The sequence below is a fragment of the Stegostoma tigrinum genome, chromosome 19 (assembly GCF_030684315.1).
Source record: "Stegostoma tigrinum isolate sSteTig4 chromosome 19, sSteTig4.hap1, whole genome shotgun sequence".
Taxonomy (NCBI): Eukaryota; Metazoa; Chordata; class Chondrichthyes; order Orectolobiformes; family Stegostomatidae; genus Stegostoma; species Stegostoma tigrinum.
Window position 1 is genome coordinate 20,594,684 of NC_081372.1, and position 21,993 is coordinate 20,616,676.

At 38.3% G+C, this 21,993-nt stretch overlaps 2 protein-coding genes across 3 annotated transcripts in view; one reads left to right on the plus strand and one right to left on the minus strand.

Moving 5' to 3' along the window:
• The window catches only part of LOC125461482 (glucagon family neuropeptides-like), an 88,151-nt gene that overhangs the window by 23,180 nt on the left and 42,978 nt on the right, over positions 1–21,993 (plus strand). The gene's annotated exons all lie outside the window — the stretch shown is intronic.
• manbal (mannosidase beta like) overlaps positions 4,028–21,993 on the minus strand; it is a 53,055-nt gene continuing 35,089 nt past the window's right edge. For both annotated transcript variants that reach the window (XM_048550075.2, XM_048550074.2), the window contains exon 3: positions 4,028–5,236. In XM_048550075.2, the coding sequence (XP_048406032.2) occupies positions 5,129–5,236 (108 nt within the window). In that variant the 3' untranslated portion in view covers positions 4,028–5,128. The remainder of the gene's footprint in view (positions 5,237–21,993) is intronic.

Here is a 21,993-nt window from a genome sequence, read left to right on the forward strand (position 1 = left end):
GAGAGGGTTTCAGCCAAAATCAAAGAAGCTTCAATGGACTGCCTCAAAGAAACGCAAGTCTCTGCAAAATGTAAGGCTCACCAAAAAAGACAGTTCTAAAATTTCATGTTTCCAGACTGAGAGGAAGAAAATATTGAGATTAAACCTTCAAGAGCTAAGAATCACTTGGAATTGATTCTGAAAAAAAAAAGAATGTCTGTGTAAAACGACAATGTATTGTATTCCAAGCGTGTTCTCTCTTTGATTTGGGCTAGGAGTTAGAAACAGAGTAGATATTCCAATCTACAATTTATAGAATGCCCTACAAAGAGTATGCTTGGTTAACAGATTATGTTAGTCAGCTATTACCCTAAACATCTAAAATCATGATATAATATTCTTTCGGTTATACTCTGAAAATTCCACAAATTTATAACAAAACTTTATAAATCTCTTCAGGGATTGTAACACTGCATAGTTTGCCTGTGTAGAAATGTCTTTGGTGCACAGAAAAATAAATGCATAAATGAAAAATGTCTTGCATCACTTTCACTCCCTGAAGTATCTCAACTATTTAAATCAATTTTTAAGAGGAATGGAATATTTCCATGAGCTGCGATGGCAATTTCATCAGCTGGTGCTGAAATACTTCCATTCCTCAGCTGAGGCTACAGCTGGTAACTTCTGTACCTGAAGAAAACACTGCATTACTAAACAATGCTAATTGTATATTGTAGTAGGCTCTGTTTGGCCAAAGATATGACAATGATCAATCAAGTTAATATAAAGTTTTCCTTCAATGTGTTACTTCTAGTTTAGTAGCAAGGATTATTTTGTGCTGTTGTACATTTAGCTCAGTATTGACTGCAATTTACACTGTCGTCAAACCCGACAGACCAGTCTCAAAAACCATCTGAGCACATATACCAAAAATATCAGTGATCTGGTCAGTTGTGATGATGTAGTTTCTGGTGGATACTGGACAAATCCAGAGCCCTCAGGCGGAGCATATTTGCAACTGTCAGGGGTTGCTGTAAGAGTTCTGTTGGATTCCACTCTTTTTGTAAACTCTTTGTTAAGTATAGAGTGCGACTCAACACAAGTGTTTTATTGGAACATTCCTCCAAATAATTCTCATATGATCTGGGGCTACTCTCAACTTCTCCATTCAACAACACATTTAAATCAAGGAAGCAATTTTTTCTTCTCCCCAGTCCCTGAGAATTTATAGAACTGCTGCTGCTGATGAAAGATTTGTCTTTTTTTTAAAAAAAAGGGTACTACGCAAGAAAAAGCCTTATGTTTACTGAATTATCAAATTTTGGAGCGCAACTGTCCTGTTAAAAAAAAAGTTAAAATATACAGATGGTCCAGCTTCCGAACCATTGCAATTATTTTTCTTTCAACAAGTTGACATTTTCTACAGTATCTGCACAGGCATTTATTCCAAACGTTTGTGTTATGATCTCAATGAAGACCAGTAACATTTAAAGAGAAATTCAACTCCCAGTAATTAACTGATAGAACCACACATCATGATTTCATATATTAAACAAAAATAAATTTTACTGCTTGAGAATTAAACAAAGCAAGCTTTATTAACACTATAATCTGTAAATACTTTTACTTTAGACTCAAAAGCCTCAGCATAAATACTGCTACAGCAACCTCTGTGTGCTTCTAATTTCACTACAAGTTCCCAATGTACTCCCTGATTGCAAGTGTTCATTCACTTTACCAGGAATTGAATCAGCATATGCCACAACTCTCTGGAATTCACTTCTGTTTTATTTAGTGTTCCACCTATTCAAAGTTCCATATCCTGAAGAATGCTTCTACTAGCATTCAGATAATAAACTCCCCAATTCCCCTTCAATATCTCACACTTGTGGATTCCGCAATTCAAGCATGGCCTCACTTGTATTCTCACTTATTGGCTTCCAAAATCAGAAGAGCCTCTTAGTTTCTTATAGCCTTCATTGTTCCAGCTGTTCTCTAATTCCTGGCAGATTTTCTCTCTGCCAGTTTCAAAGCTGCTCATAAATAGGCTGCTGGTTTGTGAGAAAACATACAGAGCCCAAAACAAATCAGTGACTCCCTGCTGATCCATTTCCTGTGAAACATGCCATACTTTCCAAACCGATTTACCTTTTGAGACTTGGACACATGCTAGTAATTTTGTATGTCTGATGGTTAATTGTAAACATTCTGGCTCTGCCAAAGAGCTCCAGAGGGTGCTCACCCATTGCTTAGGATTTTCCTACTTCCAATGCTGACCTTATTATGTAAAGACCAGCTCCCCTTTAATTAGCATGGGATGTTTGTTTACCTGCTTCTCAATTAGGTGGCCCTCTTTATCTTATATGTAAGAATTTAAATCCCCAAACTAAATGTTACATGTCTAACACCTGAGAATTGGGATGGAGGAATTGGTATAGTGGTAATGTTAAGTATAGCGGTAGTGTGTTAAAAGGGCAACAACACACTGCAGCAACATGGAACTATGCCAAGTGGAGGAGAAATACCTCTTCCAAGTGTTCAAGGATAATGGATATCGAAAGAACTTTGTCAGGAGATGCCTACAGGAACAGCATCAGAAAGATTCTACATGCCCCAACACACTACCCTACATCAGGAACACGTCAGAACTCACCACAAGACTTCTATGACTGCTGGGCATCAGAGTGGCACACAAGACCACATCAACCCTATGACTAGTGCTCACCTGAACTAAAGACCCACTCCCCGCTACGGACAGGACCAATGTCATCTACAAGATCCCCTGCAGAGACTGCGAGAAACACTACATCAGACAAACAGGAAGGAAACTAACAACAAGAGTACATGAACACCCACTGGGTACAAAAAGACACGACCAATACTCACTCAACTCAATCCACATGGACAAGGAGAACCACGACTTCAATTTGGAAAACACCAAGATCCTGGGACAGGCTAGGCAGAGACAAGCACGAGAATTCCTAGAAGCATGGCACTCCTTGAAGCATGCTATTAATAAACACATTGAACTCGACAGTGTATACATTCCACTACGGAGGAAACCCGAAGTGAGGCAATCCATCACAACGGACCCCAGAGTTTTAAAAACCAGGTGGGAAAACACACCGACGCTTCATCAGAGGCTGCACTGAGGATGTTACCAAGCACAGTAATGAAACATCTGCGGAACAACAAACCAGCTCGGCGAGCCAACCAACCTCAATTTGAATATGTGTTTTTACAAACGTGGAATTACAACATAGTCATCAAATCCTCATCTGTTTCTCAAGAATGTTGTGGAAATTCCCAATAGAGGACAAAATAAAACAGGCCTAAATTTGTGCTGATTGCAATAGAATTCCAACGGCATTTTCTAAACTTCTTAATTTTTTTCGGAGAAGGCAAATATATTTCCTGATTTCATATAACAAAGTGAGGCAGCCCACATCTGTGTAAGCATATGTTCACAGAGAATCTGAATTCCAGTAAGATTGATAGAATTACTCAAGTCTGCAGATTTACACCATATAGCCCACAGGTACCAATTTCAGACTACTAGCTACAAGTATGAATTCCTGGTAAAAATATTCCAGATACTACAAAATACTTTCTAACAGTATCAATTAACTTTCATACATAGTCATATTTGGTTAGTACTAATCATATTCATATATTCTTTATATCCTGAATAGCTTTGTACATTTTAAAGCTAGATTCTGGCAATGCAAGCCAACTGTTTACATTCCTGATATGAAGAAAATAGGAATAATAGTAACAAAATTCACTTACATTTAACAAGCGTGTGAAGTGTGCTGTTGGCAATGAGAAATATGATTTCAATACTTTTAGATGCTGGGAACATTACCATAATTCTGAAAGGAACCCATACATCTTCATACATTGAATGAGCCATTTCAGCAGATCAGCAAATTCACATTGCTGTAAATAGAGCAAATACACTGACAGAAAAAAAATCTATTTTACTTGACTTTTAGAAAATGCAAAGGAAAGCTTTCCATTCACACGGTAAAGAATTTTCTACACAGTGTTTGAAGCAGTTATAATTTATTATCTCAATATGAATAATTGTGCAAAAAACCTCTACCACAAAAAAATTGGAAATCTTGACAGCAATGTAAAGGCAACTGGAAAAATATCTACTCAATAGGTTTATGGCTCCAAACACATCATCAGAAGGCTTTTTTTAAAAAAATAACAAGTTGTACTAGAGAAGGGAAAGAGATACTCCAGTTGATTCACAATTGTATGGATCGGACCAAAACATGTAAGATAAGATAGAGGGTTTGTGTGGTCTAAGTTCAATACTTTTTCTCTGAACAAGTCACAGATTTGGCTGGACAGCTTAACAAACATTTGCTACCTAATTTCCAAGTTGTTTAATGATTATAGGCTGAAGGTGAGTTACTGACAAGCCATTTTCACTCAGCCTTCCATAGAAAAGTCTCAGTTGGGCTGGTAGCAGAAATCCGGGCTCTAAATACTCAAAGAAGGGATGTTAGAGAAAACAAGATAACTATCAATATTGCTTCCTGGCATTTGTGCTGAAAGGAGGAGAAGGTATCCAAAAGTTAACGAGGAAACTGTTGTAAATTTCTGGACCTAAATTTTTCTGGGAGTTTTAAAAAGCCCTCATTCCTGCATTATAAAAATGCTCATTTTTATCTATCATATTGGGCTACACAGTGAGATGAACTTATATAGTTGTTCCCAGGCTCACTGTGGAATACAGGTTATAAACATTTATTCCTATTTATTTTTAGAAATAGTGTGTTAGTAGTGTTTAAGCAGTGTATGAAGAAGTGCTGCTCTCCTGAGGCCATCATCTACAGCAACATTAAAGAACCTTTTGTGGTAATGGAAGGTTCACGTGTAGCTTTAGGTATACAGTAACTAACACTACAAAGTTGGTTATAAATTGGTCATTTTTAAAATTTACAGGGACAACACAAGAGAAGTGGGATAGTGAAATTAAGTTTGAAGCTGCAACATTTTTGTGAAAGGCCACCATACATGTAAGTGGCATGGAATTTTACAAAAACGTTTATCCATTTTCAGGAACAATTCATATAAAAGCAGAACCACTACAGAAACGTCAGTGTTATTTTAATTTTCATTCTCTCCTGGTAAGCTATCTCTTCTTTTTGCTCTCCTTCTTGGTTTTCTTGCCTGAGGAAGGAGTTGGAGGCTTCTGCTTTTTACTTGTATCCGCAGGCTTCGACTCAGATTGTTCCCATTCCTGATGAGGATAAAATTCAGAAGGAAACAAAATATTATCAAAATGCTTAAGAAGACATAATTTTAAAAAAATACTGTTCTTAGTTTCAGACTTCTCATTTTTGGCACATTCAAATGTTTATATAAGTTTAACAGAGGTCCAACATCATTGAAACTCTATAATAGTCACCACAAGCTTTAGTGCATCCTCAACATCTTGGTAATGCTTTCAAACAAACTGAAAAAAAAACTGCAAGCATGTGGAATAAATACCATCCTTTGAGTTTTAAATAAACACCACAGGCTGTGGTTCCTAAAAATTGTTTCACCACAAGTGCATTTTGCAGCATTGACTTCCATTTTGCAAGTGGCCATGCATAGCTCCCCATTGCAACAGATGCAGAAATTACAACAAACTGTCAAAGCAAGGGGCTCAGTGAAACTGGGGCACATGCTTTACTTCCCTTCATAACCACTGTACTGCAGATCTCTACCAGGGCAATGTTAAAGCACAGCATTCTGAATGCCCTTCTTGTTTATGCGTCAAATCATCTGGAATGTTGAAGTCATTATGAAGTTGACCTATTACCTACATTTCAGTGTTTTGTTTACTGACGTTAACTAGAAATATAACAACAAAACAGTGTTAAGTTTGAACATATATTGAATTTTAAACAGATGAGTTTAGACATTAATCAGAATAGTTCAGGAGTGAACAAATAGTCATGTTTTTAAATTGTAAATACGTAGCCCAATAAATCAGAATCACAGAAAGATGATCTCATAACAAAGAAACACAGCAAACAGATTGCTTGATTAGCTAAAAGGCCAGTTGTGACACGGACTGTAGTGGTTCAAGAAAGCAGCTCATTTCCACCTTCTCAGGGGCAACTAGGGATGGGCAATAAAAGCTGGCCCGGCCAGCAACACCCACCTGTGTGAATATAAAATTACGAGGTAATGCAACTTAGTCCAATGATGAATCATACTACATCTAAGCAGTTTGGACGGTAAGCAAAAAATTAATGAAATTACATTCATAGAAATTAGCACTCAAGTTTCCATCTTGGGTAACCCTAATTAGTCTTTCTTAGTGTGGCTTTTCATGTCAAACTTTCAAATGGGTATTCAATACAACTGTTACTGGGTGAAAATTGAGAGTGCTGTCTCTTGGCCTGGGAAGTCAGGAAAATAAAATAGGTGGTTGAAAGTACCTTATTTGTAGAAACATGGGATTTGTAGCTGAAGCAACAGAGGTGGGATCAAATATTAAACATTTTAATGGAAATCCTGTAAAATCTGCTTTTCTTTCTGTTTAAATAAATTTGTTATAACATACTCAAATAATTACAAAATAAAGATTTTTAAAAAATATTTCATATAACTCATCACAATGCAAGCCAACCTTCTTCTAGAACCACCAACAATATTTTTGAGCAAACATTCCATTTTGTAACAACGTGTATAGCTGGAACAGTCTAGGCCCGAAATGACAGCCTTCCTGCTCCTCTGATGCTGCTCTTACCTGCTGTGTTCATCCAGCTCTACACCTTGTTATCTTAGATTCTCCGGCATCTGCAGTTCCTACTATCTCTCAAACAATTTTAACCCCACTGTGAAGCCTCTTCTAAGGATGCTTACCTTGAAGAAGTTACCCTCTGGAAAAATTCAATGATTTTCTGAAGAAAGGTCTAGGCCCAAAACGTCAGCCTTCCAGCTCCTCTGATGCTGCTTGGCCTGCTGTGTTCACCCAGCTCTACACCTTGTTATTCCATTTTGTAAAGTAGTTCGATATTTGACTATTTGCAACAACCTACCTTATCTCACAGATCTCTTTTCTCTCTAACATTTTTTTATACTAACATTGACTGAGAAAAGGATTGACATTCTTTATTATCTTTTGGATAACGTACATTATAAAGCTACATGTCAATAGTAAAATCTCCAGTGATTGTGTATGTTACTGTCAGTACCAGTGTTTCGAAATGAATTGAATTATAAAGCCATCCTGAAAGCCAAGAACAAAACCAGTAAAGTAGCACGACTGCCTCATCAGTAAATGATACCAACTATCTTTTATGACCTTTTTTTCCTATCATGGCTCTTTGTGGTGAAATCTTTTAATCTCTGTGCTCCATGAGCTGTATCCAGACAAACAGACCAAGGCAAATGTCAACTGATGCTGGAGGACCATCAACTTGGTGAAAGATGCTCTTTGGCTTGTACAAGTTCTACTGGTCTTCCAGTGGAAACAGTTGTCCATAATGGAGGATCATTCCCAAGTCATTCCCAAGGTACTGAGGACACATTAAAGCTTGTGGTGGCTGCTACAGAGGTTCAATAGTAAAAGACCAGAGTCTAAAACCCTCCAGCCACAGTACAGTGAAGGACTGAAACCTGCCTAAAACTTCTTGAACTGCATGTGCCAGAGAATACTTGACATAAAGCATACATCGTAAAAGGAACCTGCATTTGTAACTGTAATGAGGCTCTTCAGTGCCACATGCTGTAATGAGAGAAATTGAACTGCACTGTGTTGTGATGTAATGAGTTTTTATGAGTTAAACATATTTTTGAGAAAACAAGTGGTGACAAAAGTAGTATTCAGCATTCCTATATATTGTCAGTTATTGTCTCGTCCTCAGTTCCACTTCCTGTGGCCCTATTCCAGTCTTTTCCATTTTCTCTTTGTATCCATAATTAGAAAACATAGGGACACAGAAACCACTACATAATTCCCACAATTTTCATTTTTGACCATTCTAATATTTCACACTCTCAAAAAAACTTTGCATATTGTATCTGTAAATCTGAACCTTTTTTCTTCATTGCTTGAAGTAACTTTTCATCTTTAAGAGCTGCTTTAGTCCCAATCAAACAAACAACAGACCCTTTAAATTTCATACCACTGGTTTTCATATTGGTCTATTGCTTTCAGGACTACTTCCTTGATGAACTGCTAAAATTTCTTCACTTTCCCGGATATGCTTAAACTTGTCAAGCCCATTCTGACTAACACTTCTCAAGTACATAAATTGCCGGTCTTAAATGTTGCTGATTTTGTTTTTATAATCTATCCAATCTTTGCATTATCAAGTTCAGTCACATTATCCTCACATACATTTAAAAGCCTCAATTACCTTTGTGCAGAGATCTGATTTTCCCCATTACATGAACAAACTCAGAGTTTTGTTCCATTGCTGGCCCCTTTGTCGTAAAATCAATAATGATTTGTAGTTGGTATCAGACTTGTAACTTTTCAAATATCATCCTACACAGTTTCAAATTATGGCTTTCAGCCTAGCCTGAAAGTCTACAGTGTACCTCTAGCAATTTTCAGACAGTAGAGGAAAATTAAAATGGTCTAGGATCACGTAATATGAAACAATGTTATGTCCTCTGTGAAAAACAGTTGGTTTGCAGATTGAGTTATTATTTCAACAGAACTGACAAGATAACATATTTGCTTTCTTCTATCATGCAATTCACAATATTCTTTCTCCTGCCAATGACATTTTCCTTGCAAAGAGGTAAAGTTTATTTTTTTTTAAATAAAATGTAAAAAAGACTAAAAGTAACTTTGAACACCTGCATTAACTGGCAGTTGTAGTTGGGCTCAAACTATTGATTCTATTGGTTTACATAAACCAATGATATTTCTACTGTATTACATATAAAACTTTACAGCTGAACATGCTTTAAACAAAATGCAGAAGGTTCCCTGTGTATGAGAAGTAGCCCAAGTATAAGAAGTGAATTTGAACAAAGGATCCCATAAAAAACAATAAGTACACATAGCAAAACTACTGACGTTATTGTGAATGGAGTAGGAATATGACAAGCCCAATCTTTTACTTTCTAGACAGCTGGAGGATTTAAGAAAAAAGACTCAGAAGTTCAATTTTTAGTTTTCTCAATACATCTACGTGCAACAACCACAGTTAGATAATCATAAGGAGACACTTAAAATATTTGTAAGCGATTCTTCTGTCTATCACTTTATTGGAAATTCTAACCTATTTAAAATTATACCTGCATTCAAGCAACAAATAGCACATCATACTACACCAATAAAAGTGGTAAATGTAATCGGGATGTTGAGGTTGTAGAAGATTGCAATTACAGTTTCCTTGAACAATAAATTACAAGAAGAAACTTCTAGATTTAGGATATTATAAGGAAGGGTTAATAGGTAATTTCATAATAGAAAATCTTCTGAGAAAATATAATCATAAAGTTTGAGAGTGACGTCCTCAAGTCCAAATCTAGAATCAAAGCAAATTATATAGATGCACGAGGAGAGATGGCCAAGGGTGATAGAATGTATTGATTGGGAATGAGCAAATAAATATTGGGAAATATGTGAAGAAAGATAAAAGTTTTCAGTAAAAATATGTTCGATTAAAATCATAACTCAAATGGTATAAAGATCCAGCAGTTCTATGTAAATCATAACATAATTAGGTTAAGCAATGAGTTTATAATGTTTAGAAGTGCTAAGACTGAGATATAGAGGAAAAAACCAAAGATCAACAAAATAGTTGATTAAAAGAAGGGGGAAAAAATTGACAAAAATACTTTAATCAGCCATACAGAGTGTAAGGTAAACTATCTCTCCTTATCTTTCTCAAGCCGTCTGCAGCCTTTCATGTGGTAGATCACACCATCCTCCTCCCGTGTTTCTCCACTACCATCCTGTTGAGTGGGACTGCTCTCAACTAATTCCGTTCTTAGTTATCAAAATCAGTCACAGTATCACTGTTAATGGTTTTTCTTTCTTCTCCCACCATATTATTCTATCATTCAATGATTCATCCTTGGTCCTATCCTATTTCTCAGCTACCTGCTATCCATTAGCTATATCACATCTGAAAGCACAGCATTAATTTTCATCTGCTTATAGGATCCAGCCCAGCCTCATTACCACCCCTCTCAACTCCTATATTCTTGTCAATTTATCAAACGGCTTATCTTACTTCATACTGAATTAATAGATATATTCTTCAATTAGGCAGTGGAAAGATTGAAGTCACTTTTTTTTTGTCCCCACTCCATTCCCCATCCAGGCAACAGTCTGAAACTATACCAATCTGTTTGCAACACTGTTATTGTAGCTGATCCCAAGATGAGATCTGACCACATATCCATACCATCATCGGGATGGTCTATTTCCACATCATTTGCTTTGCCTAATATTGCCCTGTCCCAGTTTATTTGCTGTCGAAATGTTCACTGAAATGATCAGAAATAATTTTGTTTTAATTTGTAACAATATAGCTACAGTGTTAGATTCAGCTTAGAAAGCATCAACTCTAAATGGACTATGTATTTTTGCTTTGATTCCCAGGACAAGATAGCAGATAGTGTGGATGTCAAACTGTCTACTTTCATCGGTCATATTAGTTCTGAGACAACCGAGTTCATTAATTTCTGGCCTTTGTCAAGTTGCTGAAAGCACTGGGGGAGGAGGATAGCTAGGCAGTGGAGGTACTACATTCCATGTTGGCAGATTTATTTGGAAGCTTGGCAACTGAGCACAGGCACACAGAACATAAGGCAAGTCACAGCAATGGTTCATATCTTCCCTTTCACTACTTCTCTGCCCCATTAATTTAAAAGTTGGAGACAGGCCAAGACATAATGAAGTTCCTCTTTTTGGTAAAGACAGTCAGACTGGGACTGGATTATACCCATTAGGTAGTCCATTGCAGAGGAAGTAAGGTAGCATAAGGACATATAGAACATAGAACATAGAAAAGTACAGCACAGTACAGGCCCTTCAGCCCATGATGTTGTGCCGTGGAATAATCCTAAACCAAAAATAAAAATAAACTGGTAAGGTTATTGAAAAACAGCGAAATTGCATGGTTTGATGTTTAATTTTACGGAGAATGTTAGGGATGGGACTAAATTCATTCCTAAAGTAATTGCTAAGCCATAAATAAATACAATGCTTTTCACTCCATCATCTGAAAGATTGAGAACCAACATGTGAGGATTGGTACTGGGTAAACACAAAGTGCACATCTGCGAGAACACAAAGTTCAATTACAAAAATGGTCAGTGTCACTGAATTCAGGAGAATATCAACTTTAGCCTGACAAAGTGAACAACGTTATTCTTGCGCAGCAATGGAAATAAAAATAAAATGTATCCTCACTTCCAGCACTTACACAAAAACTCAAGCAGAAAGCATGATATTCATACCAAATTTTATTTTAATCCTGATACTGTGTGCAAACTTAGAAAAAAAACTGAAGAACATCTTTGTGATAAAGTGATAATCAGGTGCTATTCTCTTATGATGGGTCTTTTCACAGTAGTGTGCAATGATTCCAAGAGAAGGAAAGTAACTAGTTGACTCATTTTTTGGCTTTTTCCTGTTTGTACTCTTTGCATGTCTGGGCCAGCAATTCCATCCCCTCATCGCCACCTCAACATACAGATTTTAATATCATTTTATATCTCCAGTCCCTCCTGTAACCTGTCACTCAGTTTTAAATTAGAACAAGCCTCAGCGTTATGTTCCTGCCTACATATTCTGCAGCCCCAATTGCGGACTGTGACTTATTTTTGCTCCCTCTCAGAGGGCAATGTTTCAACAAATTGTATTAAAGAAAACATTCTTTATCAATATATCGATGTACCAACTAGAAAAAGAGCAAAGCTTGACTTCTCTTGGGAAATAAGTCAGGGCAAGTGACTGAAATGTCAGAGGGTCCAAAGTACCAGTGATCATAATTCTGAGATAATGTGAACTGCAGATGTTGGAGAATCCAAGATAACAAAGTGTGAAGCTGGATGAACACAGCAGGCCAAGCAGCATCTCAGGAGCACAAAAGCTGATGTTTCGGGCCTACACCCTTCATGGTCTAGGCCCGAAACGTCAGCTTTTGTGCTCCTGAGATGCTGCTTGGCCTGCTGTGTTAATCCAGCTTCACACTTTGTTATCAGTGATCATAATTCTATTTGTTTTAAAATAGTTATAGAAAAGGAAAGGCCTTGTATAATAGTTGAAGTTCTTAATTTGAGTAAGGCAAATTTTGAGGAATTTTCAAGAGTTGAGTGGGGTAGACTGTTTGCAAGTAAAGGGACAACTGGCAAGTGGGAGGCTTTCAAAAGTGAGATGACAAGAGTTCAGGGGCATTATGTTCCTGTTGAAGTGAAGGGTAAGGCTGCTAAGAGTAGGCAGCAATGGATGAATAAAGATATTGAGGCTCAGGTTAAGAATAAGAAACAGTCATATTAGGTACAGGCAATTGAGATCAAGTGAATCTCTTGAGTATAAGCTGTAGGGACATTCTTAAGAACAAAGTCAGAAGAGCAAAAAAGGCGTATGAGATAGCCTTGGCAGACAGGGTTAAGGATAATCTAAAAAGATTCTACTAAGGGCAAAAGAACAACTAGGGGACAGAATAGGGCCCATTAAAGATCAACAAAGTCGTGTATGTGAGGAACCGCAGAAGATGGAAAGAGACATTAAACAAATATTTTGCACCCGTTTTAACTGTGCAGAATGAAATGGAGGCTAGGGAACTAAATAAATTTGATGTCTTGACAACAGTCCGCAAGTCTGAAGTGCTGGAGGTCCCAAAAACATAAAGATAGATAAATCTCCAGGACCTGATCAAGTGTATCCCAGGATGCTGTGGAAAGTTAGGGAAGAAATTGCAGGGGCCCTAACAGAGATATTTGCATCATTCACAGTCACAAGTGAGGTGCCAGAGGACCAGGGGAAGGCTAATGTTGTGCCTTTATTTAAGAAAGGCTGTAAGGAGAAGCCTGGGAACTACAGACCTGTGAGTTTGACATCAGTGTTGGGTGACTTGCTGAATAGGATTCTCAGACTTAGGATTTATATACATTTGGAGAGGCAAAGACTGATTAGGTATGTTCAGCATGGTTTTGTGCGTGGAAAATCGTCACTCACAAACTTGAATGCATTTTATTGAGGATGTAACCAAAAAGACTGATGAGGGCAGAATGGGTAGATGTTGTCTACATGCACTTTATAGTAAAGCCTTTGACAAGGTTTAGCTTGGGATTCGGGGAAAGCTTGTCAATTGGATATAAAATTGGCTTGTCAGTGGGAGACAGAGGATGGTGTGCAGAGTTATTTTTCTGACTGGAGGCCTGTAATCAGAAGTGTTCTGCAGGGATTGGTGCTGGGTCCACTTTTGTTTTTAATGTAAATAAACGATTTCATTGAGAATTTAGGAGGCATGGTTAGTAAGTTTACAAATGACACCAAAATTGGTTGTGTAGTCGACAATGAAGGTGGTTATCTAAAATTACAAAGAGATCTTGATCAAATGGGCCACTGGGCTGTGGAGTGGCAGATGGAGTTTAATTTGGATATATGTGAGATGTTGCATTTTGGTAAAACAAGGGTAGAACTTAAAGTTAATGGTGGGTCCTGGGAAGTGTTGTTGAACAGAGACACCTAGGGGTTGCATTATAGGTAGACAGGGTAGTCAAGAAGGCATTTAGAATGCTTGCCTTCATTGTTCAGACCATTAAGTATCAGAGTTGGGACATCATATTGAGGTTGTAAAGCTCATTGGTGAGGTAGCTTTTATACTGTGTGCAGTTCTGGTCTCCTTGCTATAGGAAGGATATTATTGTATCGAACAGGGCCCAAAAAATATTGACCAGGATGTTGCCGAGACAGGAGGGTTTAAGTTATAAGGATAGGCTGAGACCTTTTTTCCACTAGAGCATTGGAGGTTGAGGGGTGACCTTATAAAGCTTTATAAAATTATGAGGGGCATAGATAAGGTGAATAGCAAGGGTTTTTTACCCCTTGCCTGGATGAGTTCAAAGCTAGGGGGCATATTTTTAGGGAGAGAAGAGAAAGATTTAAAAGGGACCTGAGGGGTAACCTTTTCAAGCAGAGTGTGGTTCGTGTGAGGAATGACTCTATGACTCTAGCAATTTTAGTGGAGTTAATAGTGTAGTGATGTGGATATCTGCAATTAGTTGGGATGTCCAAAAACATCACTCAACTCATGCATATATCAGAGGACATTGTTATATGATGACCATCAATGACATATTAGAGGAAACTAATGCGCAGTATTAGGTTATGAAGGAGCAAACACATTTTAGAAATGGGAGAAACATCACGACGAAGTTGACAAGAAAAGAAAACTTCACACGATCAAATTTCAAAATATCTTTGGATGATTTGCAATCCAATTTAGGCAAATGAAATAACAGTCATTTGGAAAGGTGATGAAATTAGCTAAATCTTTTATTACTGGAGTCTGAAAAGAGGATGATGGTAGCGCGACACACCCATAAGCTGCAATAGAATTCTGGGGAAAAATACACTCGTCCCTGCTGACCAAACTAAGCCAGTCCCACCTGCCTGCATTTGGCCCATGTCCTTCTAACCCTTTCCTTTTCTTGTACCTATCAAAATGTCTTCTAAATGTTGTAACTGTCCCTGTATCTGCCACTTCCTCTGGCAGTTTATTCCACAATTGAACCACCCTGTGTGTGAAAAACCTGCCCCTCAGATTCCTTTGAAATCTTCTCACCTTAAAAATATGCCCCCTTGGGAAAAGACCTATTCACCTTAACTATGCCCGTCATGATTTTATAAACCTCTGAGGTCAACCCTCAACCCCCTAGTCTGGTCACCAGCCTGGAACGTCAACTTTGTTTTCCTCTGTCCACAAATGCTGCGTAGTTTGCCATTTTGTAGCATTTTCTGCTTTTATTTCTTACCTTGTTCTTCTTTGGCTTGTACACTTCATAGCAGGGGTCACAACACAGCATTTGGGAGTTAGAGACCCATGCATTTCCCTGAGGTCAGTGCCACTGCAATCAAATGAAGGACACAAACTCCTACAGTATCTTACATTCACTGAGTGACTGCAATTATACTTCAAGTATGTTTTCATACACCAGAAAAAATGATTGGATGTGGGAAGGCTACTTCAGGGGAAAAAAATGAAAGCATTTAATTACTTTCAAACTAATATTCCATGATTATATCAGGAAACGCCTAAAACTTCATTAATAATGTCAAAAAAATCTTTTTCGACTCAAAACCAGACACATCAAAATCATAACCGGATTGAAATGAAAAGCAGTTGGAAAGCTTCAACCTGTTTTCACTCCCCACCACAGTCGTAACTACACAATGTGCCAACAATCTGATTAATCTTTACTCACAACTCAGCTGTAACTGTAAATGGTTTCTCAGTTGGACACACTGTACTTTTACCTGTGATGAGCATACAGAGGAAAATGATATATTTAACGAAGAAATATTATCACAACTCACTTTGCAGAAACTGCTCGGTAAGTGGCCATCAGCTGTTACCGGTATTTAAACAGGAGAAAACTAATCCTTGGTTGCGGCCTTCAGAATAAACAAAGCTAAGCCTTTCACTTGGAGACTGACTGGCAAAAGATCACTGATCAGATGTGCATTTTAGTGTATTCAGTTGAATAATGTGAAGTGAAGCCTCAGATAATGTAACAAGTGTGAAACAAGGGCTGATCATTGTTACAGAAAAAGCTCAGGGAAATTAGAATAAATTACACTTGAGCGCTGAAAAGCAATGGGTTCCCCACAGTCCAACACATGATCCAGCAAACCAGTCACGATTAACTATGCAGACATTCAAGAAAGTGTTCCTGGAGGACTGGAGCTAAAAAATACTACAGGTTTCAAATGTGTTCTCTGAAGTTAGAACATAGAACAAACAAGTGTACAGCACAGCCTTTTGGCCCATAATGCTGTTCCAAACATGATACCAAATTAAACTAATCTCTTCTTCCTGGCCTTCATCCATATCCCTCCATTCCTTGCACGTTCACTTGCTTGTCTAAAAGTCCTTCATACGTCCCCATTGTACCTATCTCCACCACCACCCCTTGCAGCATGTTTCAGACTTCTGCCACTCTCTGTTCCAGGTTCCTCACCCTCTCCCCCTCTTACCTGAAATGCATGCCTCCTAGTTGTAGACACTTCAACACTGGGAAAAAGATTCTGACTGTCAACCCTTGCATGTACCTGAGAATTTTATGGACTTTGATCAGTCTCCACTCAGTCTCCGTTGCTCCAAAGAAAACAATTGGAGATTTTCTAGCCTCTCCTTATGGCTCATTCCCTCTAATCCAGGCAGCATCCTAGTGAAGCTCTTCTACGCCCTTTTCAAAGCCTCCACACCTTTCCTGCAATGTGGTGACCAGAATTCAATGCAATATCCTAAATGTTGCCTAACCAAAATCTTATAAAGCTGCATCACGACATTCCGACGCTTGTATTCAATTCCGCGACCATTAAGGCAAGCATGCCATACACCTTCTTTACCACCCTATCTACTTGTGTGGCGATTTTCAGGAAGCTATGGACTGGAACTCCAAGATCCCTCTGTATATCAATACTGTTCAGGATCCTGCCATTAACTGTATATTTTCCCTTAACATTTGATCTCCCAGGGTGCAGCACCTCGCACTTAGCCATATTAAACTGCATCTGCCATTTCTCTGCTCATATCCACAGATGATCTGTATCCTTTGACAACCTTCTACATTTATCCACAACACTATCCACCACACTATCCAAGTTTTGACATTTTCAACTGGAGGATTTTTTTTTAAGATTGTTTAAGTGTAATCTTCGCTTTCGAAAACGATGTTGAAATGGGCTAAAATGCTTGTGGGCCTGATGTAATCATATTTTGGTGAAGGATGGTCAATGACAAGAACAGACGATTTAGGAGCAGAGCAGGCCATTCAGAATCTTTGAGCCTGTTCTATCATTCAAGAGGAGGATGGCTGATTTAGTTGCTGTCTCAGTTCCACTTTCCTAACTGCCAGGCCTGCACCTCCCGAACCTTCCAGATGCAGATCCATCCCTCAAATACGACCCAACCTCGCTGATCACCTGGCATTACCCCAAATCAATCCGACCGGAACCGCGATCCAACTATCCAGTCACCCACCCTTTTGCCCCACCAGTACAAACCTGCCAAATGACCACTCCACCCACTTCACTCACCCCATCCACTTACAAAGACCCACATTCATTCATGAATACATTGAAAAGCTGTTTAAATGCCCTACTGCTGTTCAGTTGTGTTATTAAATGAATGATTTTACCACCATATTACTGCCATTAGAAGGTTTGGCATTGATTGACTATCCTACACCATGAGGGTTCGGCTGGATAAGACTATGCTACATATATCAGAGGTATTCATTATTGGACAGGAAAGCCAGAGATGCACGGGGTAAAAAAAAATTAACATGCCAGTACTTGAGTCTGTGTGCCTTTGGACTGAACAGGAGCAACACAAATTGCCCCTTCAAGCTGCCAGACAATACTGGGCAGGAAAAGATATTGTTGTAAAATATTCAATTCAATGACAGTGATAAATAAATTGTAGGCTTAACAAAGGGCGCATGCTTCTAAAATATTTTGCAGGTGCCTTCACTCAGCATAGGTTGATGTAATTTTCAAGTCGTGCATCAGAGCGTCTATGCCTGAAGACAGCTTATACTACTGTAACCAATTATTCTTCAAAACAGCCAGTACAGACTTGATGGGCCAAATCACCACCTGAGAGAATTTATTTTATGATCTTATGATTTATTCACTGGCAATGGATATGCAGCATAGCAATCATTTGTCAGTAAAGTTAATGGCACATCTTCTTCAGTAACTAAGGTAAAGCAAGGAACACAAAAAGACATTTTAAAAATCTGGAGAGGATCAAGCACATTCTTTCTGCCTGTAAGCATTTTTGCTTTCCAGTTTACATGGATCTAGACAGAAGTGGAATTCTCAAGGCCTCTCGTGAGGTTCGGTGCTGCTTCTGATGACAGCCAAAGCGTACACGAACAAACACAAAAGAAACAATTGTCCTTCTTTTGGAATGAGATTTAGCAGCTGCTTCATAGAATTGTAATTTAGGAAACAGGGTCGATTCTACAAAAGGATGAAGAATATGGAAATGACTGATTGCTCCATATTCATGCCTACACTGGATTCAGGAGCGGAGTGCAGAGAGAATGCCACAGAGCACTAATAATTCTCACAGGCCATTAACTGAAGGATAGTTCCTGAGGGTTACGAAAACAGCAGAAATACCCAGCTCTCATTTGAGACAAGTGTCGACATGTACGTTTAATAGCTCTTGGTACAATAAGGATTAAATAAAATTTAATCAAACGTGAAAAGAATTGGAGTGCAACCAGGAACAGAATTGCTGGAAGAACTCAGCAGGTCTGGCAGCATCTATGGAAGGAAATCCAGAGGTTCTGAGCCCAGGGTTCTGAAGAACTGGACCCGAAACATTAACTCTGATTTCTCTCCACAGACGTTGCTAGACCGGCTGCGTTTGTCCAGCAATTTCTGTTTTTGATTCTGATTTCCAGCACCTGCAGTTCTTTTCTTCTCATTTAGTGCAAGCAGGCTAGGTTGCAGGTTGGATCTGCTTCCAAGGCAACAGCAGAAAAAAATCATTATAACAGTCCCTGAGCCGGGCTTTGAAATGAGAAAGGCTTTGCTTTTTGGATGGTGGGAAAACTATCACTGAATACATTGATTATTGCTGCAAGATTCCTGTGCAGAGCTATGATTAAGCCTAGCTGAGATGCTCCTTATAGTTAAACAGTCTCCTGACCATTGCTGTCTTAGCCAAGTAACATACAAGTGTTGGAAGGCACCCCACAATAATGGAGCAGTGCTGTACACAAGTCAGAAAGGGGCGAGGATGGGAGCATGGTGAGTGAAAGGAACAAAATGAAAGAAGCGTGTGGCTAAGGTTTGATCGTATCACGGTCTAAGAAGTGTCAGACAGCTCCCAAGATACTGACTCACTTGGGCAGATGGAAATATTTCCAACACCATGTCCAGCAATATCCCTTCCCAGTGAAAACAATAAGCATCACCCAACACAGTTAATATTCTACACAGAAACAAGAATCAAATTTGCAGACTTTTGTGTGAACATGTCATGATTCGGGTCAGGTAATCTAATCTAATTATTAACTGGTGTTATTATACAACTCTAGAGAAGTTAGGATTTACATCCAGGCGTCCTGGCTCAGAGGTAGGGACACTACTATTGAACCACAATAGCCCTCAGGTGGTGATAAATGGCATGTCATAGAAGTACAACCAGGTGCATTCCAGAAACCACAAATTACTGCAACTGTTATTAATATCCACAACAGATTTATCTCATTTTCCATACATATAACAGTGTCTATTTTCCTCATCATTTTGTAAGTCACCCTTTAGGTCTACATGAATATTTTTGTGCAATAAAAATAAATAATTACTTAAGCTTATTCCAATTCTGTAAACTATAAAGATGCAATCATGAAAACATCTTTTCAGATGTTCCCTCATGTTAAATAACAGAGATGGTCATTTTTACATGACATTCTCATTGTTAAAACATACAGCATGTTTAGTAGTCACATAGGAGAAGTAATATTGAATTTTTTTGAATGACATGTTAAATATTTCTCCTTTGTAGAAAAGATGTACTCATGATGGTATAACATTATTAAAACACATTGCCAAAACTTTTGAATTGAATAGAAACTGGAAAAAAAAATCCATTTTAGAAGCAGATGTATGCATAAAGGTATCGTATTTATTCAGCTTGTCCCTCAGTATAGATTCCACTGGAATACAGCCTGACTTCCACTTGGTTACAATCTCATAAGGAAGACTCTACTGACCCCTACTGTCAAACTATGGAAATGCAGTTCAAAGGAATATCACTGCTTTAAAAAGAAAAAGACCAATTTGCATTTAACACAGCACTTTTTATGGACACCAAAATTTTATAAACTGCTTTTTCAAAGCTCTTTATAGCTGATTATACACTTTTGAAGCATTGCCAATGCTGTATTGTCAAAAATGTACAGTGAAATCTCACCGTTCGCAATGGATGCATTAATGAAAAATGTTGCAGTGAGCAGATACACAATACCTGCATGGTGCACACTTTAGCTACTTGAAAACAGTGAAAAGTAAATGATGGAGCTGCAATCGGTAAAAAAGATTCAGTGTACTGTGGGGATAAACAAATTTGCAAAGGGTGGACATGCAAAACAGTGCGACCTGACAGTAGCAGCCAATTTGTAAATAGGAAGCTTAGTTAGATGCATAAATCAATCAGGCTGCACCTACATTTTGTTTTGTCTGGGCAGTAACTTTAATAAAATGAAGAGTGGTCTTCTTTGCCGAGAAACATGATGTGTCAATGATCACTAATTAATCAATACGCATCTATTCCAGATCTCCACTGATGATCAAAGATAGAATTTAGTCCAAAGATGTAAGGGATGGCACAATTTATTGGGAGAAACAGGAAAATAAAACATATAGCTCTTGACAGTTCTAGAACATGCAGGTGTAACACCAAAGACCACACATGAATGAGGGTTAAAGGGCTTGCTGAGATAAACAATTAGCATCAGAAAAAAATCAGGAGAATCTATTTAACTTTTATAAAGTTCTGGTTAGGCCTTAACAAGAGTGCTGCAGCCAGTTCTAATCTGAGTGGGATGCCAGGGTCCTTGAGAAGGTGCAGAGCAGATTTAGCAGAATGGTCCCAGAGACAAGAGAATTTAGCTTCGAGGTTAGTTTGCAGAAGTTGGAGCTGTCCTCTCTGGAACAAAGACGGTTGACGAGATATTCGCTGGAAGTGTGCAATATTATGACAGGTTTTCATGAAGTAACAAATAAAAGCTGTTGCCAGCTGATGATATCAGACAATGGAAAATACAGATGTAAGTATGTGTAAAAGAGATAAAGGGAGATGTGAGAAACAACTACTTCATACATGACGATGACCTGGAAATCACTGCCTCCTGGGATGACAGTTTTAAAGGTATTCAATGATTTCAATAGGAAATAATGATGTGCATTTGATGGGAACAAAAAGTCAAACTTTCAGTTATCAGAGAAAAATGCCACAATGTTTCATGTTTTAAATAAAAGCTTTAACTGCACAAATGTTCAAAGCACATACTACTCTCTTCACATGATTTCACAAATGCTTATTCCTTAAGCCCCAAAATTTCTCAAGAAACTCTCTGCTCTATTTTTATTTTCACCCAAGAGGTACCTTTAGCAGCACTTCAGAACCTACTGATAGTTCTATGACTCCACGATTCCCTAAGTTTGCAGAAAATGACTCGGACCCCAGCTATTCCCAATATAAATTAATTCATTAGTTCAGGTAAAAAAATGAAATATCTCCATATGTGCAGATGAAAAAAGTTGAGTGGGAGGTTGAGCTGCTAAGGAGGACGCAGCGATACTTCAATGTGATTTGATCGAGTGGGCATGGTAGATGCAGTATAATGTGGATAAATGTGTGATTTCCCACTTTGGTAGCAAAAACAGGAAAGCAGCTCTTTATCTAAATGGCAAAATATCAGGAAAGGGGGAACAGCAATGCAACCTGGGTGACTCTGTACATAAGACACTTAAAGAAGGCATCCAGGTGGAGAATCTCATGAAGAAGGCAAATGGTATGTTAGAGGATTTGAGTAATACAGCACGGATGTCTTGCTGCAAAATCCACAGGACCTTGGTAATACCACACCTGGAATACTGAGTGTGGGTTTAGTCTCAATATCGGAGGATGGATGTTCTGGCTATGGAGGCTTACTGGAATTCCAGGGCTGGCACATGAAATGAAACTGGATTGGTTAGAATTATATTCACAGGAGTTAAGAAGAATGACAGGGTGGGGCGGGGGTTCTCAAAGAAAATTCTGACAGTGCTATACA